This window comes from Asparagus officinalis, chromosome 5, assembly GCF_001876935.1.
Source record: "Asparagus officinalis chromosome 5, Aspof.V1, whole genome shotgun sequence".
Classification (NCBI taxonomy): domain Eukaryota; kingdom Viridiplantae; phylum Streptophyta; class Magnoliopsida; order Asparagales; family Asparagaceae; genus Asparagus; species Asparagus officinalis.
The window spans coordinates 11431965-11438483 of NC_033798.1; the positions used below are offsets into that span (position 1 = coordinate 11431965).

Consider the following 6519-nt stretch of genomic DNA (forward strand, 5'->3'; position numbering starts at 1 on the left):
CACGGTGTAGTAATTGACATTGTTGTCTACTCGAATGATGCCAGTAGAAAATTTTGCACAGATATGATTACTCCGGCTTTTGGCAACTCAAAGGCAAATTTCATGATGCATAAAATTCTTAACGCAAATAAATTACAACTTCTTCTCATCCACCTCACATAAGGACCAATTACATTATTGTGATAAAAAAAAATTCTGTGCCATCTCTCGCCCGAGGCATCCCACAAAAACTACAAAATAGGAAAAAGGCCTATATATTCTTTTGCACCAATAAATAATCTCTATAATAGACACATGATTAACCAAAAAAAGAAAAAACTTCGCCTCGCGCGCCACTCCGAGCAGAGGCATAATCAACGAGAAGCCTTTTACCTCGGTACACTACTTCAACTGTACAGTTCTACACAATCCAGCTTCCAGAATGCAATCTGTATAAGCAACAAACGGAAGAACCAAAACAAATCCTAGGACGCGTCACAAGAACATGACCCTTTATAAATACTACAGGAGACTAAAAATGCATCCTCGCCCCTGACAGAGTTCTCCCCCATAAACCCTCCCTAATATTCAAGAGTATGAGAAAGACCCCCATGCCAAAAACTAAATCCATGAAAGCAGAGCTTGCTGAAGAAAAGTTCAACTAAAACCCACCGAATTCAGGATCAAACACCTCCTGGTCGATCAGAGGCGCAAAGTCGACATCTTGCCTCATTGGCCTGATAACATTGTACCTGTAATCCACACCATAAGGATCCGGCTCCATTAGACCCACATTCGCATAAGCCAGGGGACCGTCATACTGCCACTCTAGTCCTGCAGTTCCGCCTTCAGGTTGACCCATGTTATTCGGATCTGCATCCATCATCCTCAGCATGTCCTCAACGTCGAACATCTCTTCAGGGAGATCCTGGATGTGATCGAGGTTCCCAAATAGCTTCTCCCCATTTGGGTCATCTTTTGGTTCTGGTTTCGGAGACGTCAGTTGTTCATGGTCCTCCCCTCCTGATGATACGCTCGGATGTGATGTTGTAGTAGAACCACACGATTCTGATGTGGTGGTAGCAGTTGAAGCTTCTTTGCGGTCGGGGAAATTTAGACGGGCAAGGGATCCGTACATCGCTTTAGCAGCTTCATCGTATGCACGGGCAGCTTCTAGAGCTGTAGGAAAAGTGCCGAGCCAGAGGCGGCTCCCACGGTTGGGCTCTCGGATTTCAGCGACCCACTTTCCCCATGTCCGTTGCCTCACGCCGCGGTAGTTGCAGTGGGAATTCTCTGGACCGCCCTTTCCTCGCATGCACCCCTTTCTTGATCCCTTTGCGGGTACCTTTTGTGTAGGTTTTCTACCGTCTTTGGATGTATCATTTTGACGGTTGAGTTCTTTCCACTTTGCGAGGGTTTCTGCAAGGGAGTCAGGACCATCACTCCTCCTCCTCGGTCTCTTCTTCCTGCAAAAAGATCAGAACAAGTCAGTACCAACGCTAGGGAAACAGTTGGATTATCATCACTCACTTAGATACACAAAACAAGTAAACGCACATTAGAGTGGGAAGCGGAGGTGCAAAGAGCCATAAACATATCAAGAAATATACAAGCTTGTCAACAGTTAGGCCAAAACAAAAAAGCATACAAGGAAGCATTTGGCAGACAGATCACACATATCACACGGACATCAAACAAGTTGCACATGAGCTCAAGCACACTATGCAAGGACAAAAGGCCAAGTCTTCAGAAAAGATATCACACACATCAAATTATACATCCGAGTTCATTCAAATTTACGTGAAGACAACGGGGCACTTAAGGAAGCATTCAGCAAACGTATCACACAAAGGAAGCAAATGGCCACACAATATGCCTGCTTCAAAACTGGGCACTAGTGATGCTTTCTAGATTTTGTAAAACGTGAACCAGTTTCCAGCAGCAGCATAGAGCAAACACATTCCACCATGATCTTGAATTGTCCTAAACGTAGAGATCTCATGTGAGTACTCCATGCAGTTTTTAAACCTGCAGTCCCCAGTCCACTTATGTGACAAGTAACTTAACCATTTTGGGTTGAAGTTCTAAACTCCACTCTCTACATGTTCTCCAAGGTATCTCACACCCTGAACTCTAATCTGCTGCTGTTAAACCTGCAGTGCCCAGTTAACATAAAACTTACGTGACAAGTAGCTTAACCATCTTGAGTAAGTCGTAAACTCCACTCTCTACATGTTCTCTAAGTAATCTCACAGGAACCCCCCACCCTCTTCTCCACAGAACCCCACACCCTCATCCGTAATCTGCTGTTGTTGTCAAAATCCAATTTTATATCGCTAATCGACGCCTTCTCATAAAGCTAATAGACAGCCCTTCACTGAGAATTTTTGTAGATCACAAGCCCAGAAAGTGTCAGGCCATTAGTAACTGTTCTAAAGTAAAAACTTAACAGACCAAACCCCACCATTGCTGATGTGGTTTCTGTATCGAACCATAGGTTTGCTGACAGAAAGCACAGGAAATTGTTCATACCTAAGATGATGCAATCAATCCACCATTGAGACTTGGCTTTGCTCTCCTTCCACAAATCTAGGTTTATAAGGCAAACAACAGCAATCAATCCACCATTGAGACTTGGCTTTGCTCTCCTTCCACAAATCTAGGTTTATAAGGCAAACAACATAAACACCACAAATCAGAAAGCATGTGATTGCTCTCCTTCCACAAATCTAGGTTTATAAGGCAAACAACATAAACACCACAAATCAGAAAGCATGTGATCAACCAAAAAGCACAAAACTCAATATTTGCAGGGAAAAAATTAAACTCAAAAAAGGATTTATATTTACCTCATAGCTCACTTAATGCACCCTACCCAAATACTAGGACTGGACACAGCACTACATAATCTCTTACATGTAATAGGACAAAAAAATACAGTGATGTGACACGAGTTACTCCGAAAATTAATTTTTCACGCCATCAAAGTCCACCACGCCCTACCACTTCCTAACTTGCAATTGACCCAACAGAAAAAGGGCATAAAGGCACAATGGTGGATCCTAGGCACGTATAAATATCTATTCATTTATTTAATTTAATGAATTGAAACATCTCCCGTAAGTCTGTATTCATAATCGCTGAAGTGTTTTTAAAATGTCTTGGCCCAATACATATAAGGTCCGGCATACCTTAGGATTATGTTTCATGAAGAAAGGCTTTTACCTCTAGCACTATGAGCATGTGACACAAATGGTATGCAAATGGTTCCAGATACTATTGAACCCGCTCTCATCCATACCCAATTGGGTGTAGTTGGTGATATTACATTTTTTTTGTAGGAGGCTGAAATCAAAATACAGTAGAAAATGCATGCAGATGCGTATACAGACGGAGTGAAACCCTTAGTCAAATATACTACAACCTTGTCATATACGAACACCATACATATTTCACACAAAACCACATCTCCATCCAACCAATAAATTAAGAGAGAGGAGTAAGGGCAGAGCTCCGCACCAAAAGCCAACCAAAGAAAATGAGATTTTCCTAGTCTCAAAGGATCAAGCCAAGCAAAGAGCCATATATTGTGGGTCATCAGGAGTTTACATCAATTATCTACTTAGTGTTGGTCCCAGATGGAGACATATGTGGGGAGATGATTCAGGATGGTCACCAATTTATACAACGTAGGATCCCAAGTTCCCACACGTGATAAAACCATTGACTATGAACAGGTGAGGCTTTATACTTGACTTAAGGCATCTAACTAGCAAGTATTGCTCATATCAGAGCCTCAACAAAAACTATGTGCCATAGTCATATCTGTGTTTATATGCGGATAATACATGTTCTGCACTCAAACCATACGCGGATAATACATATTCTATGTGTATATTCGAACCACATCCTTATTTATTCGTATATGTTTTTCAATTATGCTAAAATGCATCGGTTCTCACCTAATCATATATGGATTTGCATCCCTGTCTTGGATCAATTCTTACCTAATTATATATGAATTTGCATCCCTATCTCGAACTAGGGGATAATATGAATATCGTAAATGACATCTCCTATCCCTACCTGATTGGTGTGCACCTCCTCCCAGAAGGATTCAGGCAGAGTAAATATTACGCAGCATTTTGGTTTCTATTGCAACTACCTAAACTTTCCCTGACCACTATCTGGTAAAGCATCCCCAAAATCGCGCTCAGACAGTGAATTTGAAATGACTCTTTGGAAAATGTTCAACTGTTCACTTTTCAACCATTCAAACTTTCCCACCACAGATAAAGACCTTTAACTTCTATGTTGCACCAAAGACTTGCCCCGTAGCTTACAGGAACAATCAGGTTGCTGTGCAGCCCTACTTTTACAACAATTTGGAGAAATTAACACTAGAGTATTGTCTACATCCGCCACCATTGTTCCTTTAACCCATTGATCAACCTAGTTATTCCACCCCTATTTTCCCAGATCTTCCAAGACAGCCTCCAAGAAATATGAACAAGGAACATCCTCAAAAGAGGTTATTATCATTAAATTCATGCTTATTAAGCAATTCATGCATTCTCCGTATGCACAAGTGATACAACAATAGCATATGCTGGAAAGGAGGAAAGTTATAAGAATCCTTTAGTAGGATGTCGAGTGTGCCGCATGCGCGCGCGCACATTCTACGCCCGTATTTTCTCTCATTGGGATATTGCACACACAAATCCAATGCCCGTGCCTTCTCACCTTAGGACCCTGCGCACACGCACATCCTATGCACGTATATTCTTAACTTGCTATCCTCCCTCTACTTACATGCTAAGTAATTATTGTCAAATGTAATTTAATTCCAATTTACATGCAATCAAATACAATTCCTCTCTTAATTAATTATCAAATCTCAGAACTGTTTCTATATGCTCACAGGGCGCCACAAGCTCAATTAGAGACTCGTGGTAGAAGTAGGGGCTAACCTTCCTTTTTAAAAAATCCTACATAAGAAGTGTAATGTCATCATGGCACCAAACTCAATGTTATCTAACATATCACATGATACTAACCGGCAACATTGATTAGTAAACTCTCTCCTTTAGCTTGATTTATTTCATCCTATACACCCCATCCCCTACCCACCTTGCTAATCTATTGCCATCAACATCCCTACTAGTTACTTTGCTTACGATTCTCAACAGCGCAAAAGGTAAAATACTTTATATTCTTCCTAATCTAATTTATTGAGGATTTCAACTTAAAACGAACTCCAAAATACCCATCTGCCAACTCCCAAGTTCACAATATACACATAAGAACTCCAAATCCCAATTCTTCACAAGATGGATCCTATTTCAAGGACTAATTTTCTTGATCGATGAAAATCCAGGTATCTAAACAAAAATCAACCCCCAAGGCCCTAACCAAGGACACCGAGGAAATAAAAAGCACATAAAAAAGATAAATTTCATGGCTAGTTGATAAAGAGAGTACGAAACCCTAATTCCAGCCCCAAAAACACAATAAACTCAATAAAAAGAGCAGCTTGAAGCTGAAACCAATTATCTTACCTTTGTAGAGGGTCGGCCATTGATAGAATCCCCAGAGCTTCTCTTCTTTTTCTAGGGTTTATCTTCTCGATTTTGAGATGAATCGCGCTAGGGTTAGGGTTTTGCTTTTTTTTTCCAAATATGGAATGCTGTAGATCTCTCTTGAACGCCAAGAAAAGCTCTCCGAGCACAGCTTTATGTCCGTTTATATAGGGGAGGCTCGGGATATTTCTTGTTGACGTGCTTGCTTTCGTGTCGCTACAGTAGCGACCCGATACGACACGCGTCCCGAACTTTCTCGAAATGCGATTGGGGATTGGGCACTTGCTACTTCCTCATTAAATTGGGTTTTTTTTTTTGCAGGTTTGTTGTATAAATATACATATTTGCAGGTTTGTTGTATAAATATACATATTTGCTGATTTAACCGTACATTCCTCTACATTTGAGTTTTATAGTCATTCATTTATAGCAAGGCAAAAATTCATAGAGATAAAGCAAATATACAAATTTAGAGGTAGATCTTTAAATATATTAATTTGCTAGGTATGGAAAAATAGGACTTATTTTTCATGATGTCAATTATACTTTTACCATTTTATTTTTACTTCAGTTTAGAATTATTAATGTTAAATTGGAGGGATGTTTAGACGAAATACCAATTATACAGTCATTTGCATAGGTGTAGAGTCGTTAGAAGTAAAATGGTGTCACATGACACCGCATTTATCCATGATCCTAAACCTCATCCAAACCCACTAAAATTGAAAAATTCACAACTGTAATTCTTAACTTGGCTGCTACTCAGCTCTAGTAAATTTCTATCTTTTTGTGTACTTTTGTATGAAGACGTATTAATTTTATCTGTGGCTGTGATTATTGGCGAACGAGCTTTATAATGATCTGAAAAAAAAATTAGTTGCGGAATAAAATAGTGAAGATTGTCTCGATGATTACTTAATAATTGATGATACATTGAGGAAGATGTGTTTAATAATGTTAT

At 40.0% G+C, this 6519-nt stretch overlaps 1 protein-coding gene across 2 annotated transcripts; it reads right to left on the minus strand.

Moving 5' to 3' along the window:
• On the minus strand, positions 88-5792 carry LOC109842733 (dehydration-responsive element-binding protein 2B-like). 2 transcript variants are annotated; one of them, XM_020411602.1, is made up of 2 exons: positions 5538-5700; positions 88-1445 (listed from the first exon to the last, which is right to left on the minus strand). In XM_020411602.1, exons 1-2 carry the CDS (start codon positions 5555-5557, stop codon positions 641-643), a joined length of 825 nt encoding a protein of 274 aa, XP_020267191.1. In that variant the 5' UTR covers positions 5558-5700; the 3' UTR covers positions 88-640. The 2 variants fall into 2 exon arrangements, 1 of the variants encoding a protein (XP_020267191.1); XR_002247366.1 differs by lacking the exon at positions 88-1445 and adding an exon at positions 2592-2638 and having other exon boundaries at positions 5538-5792.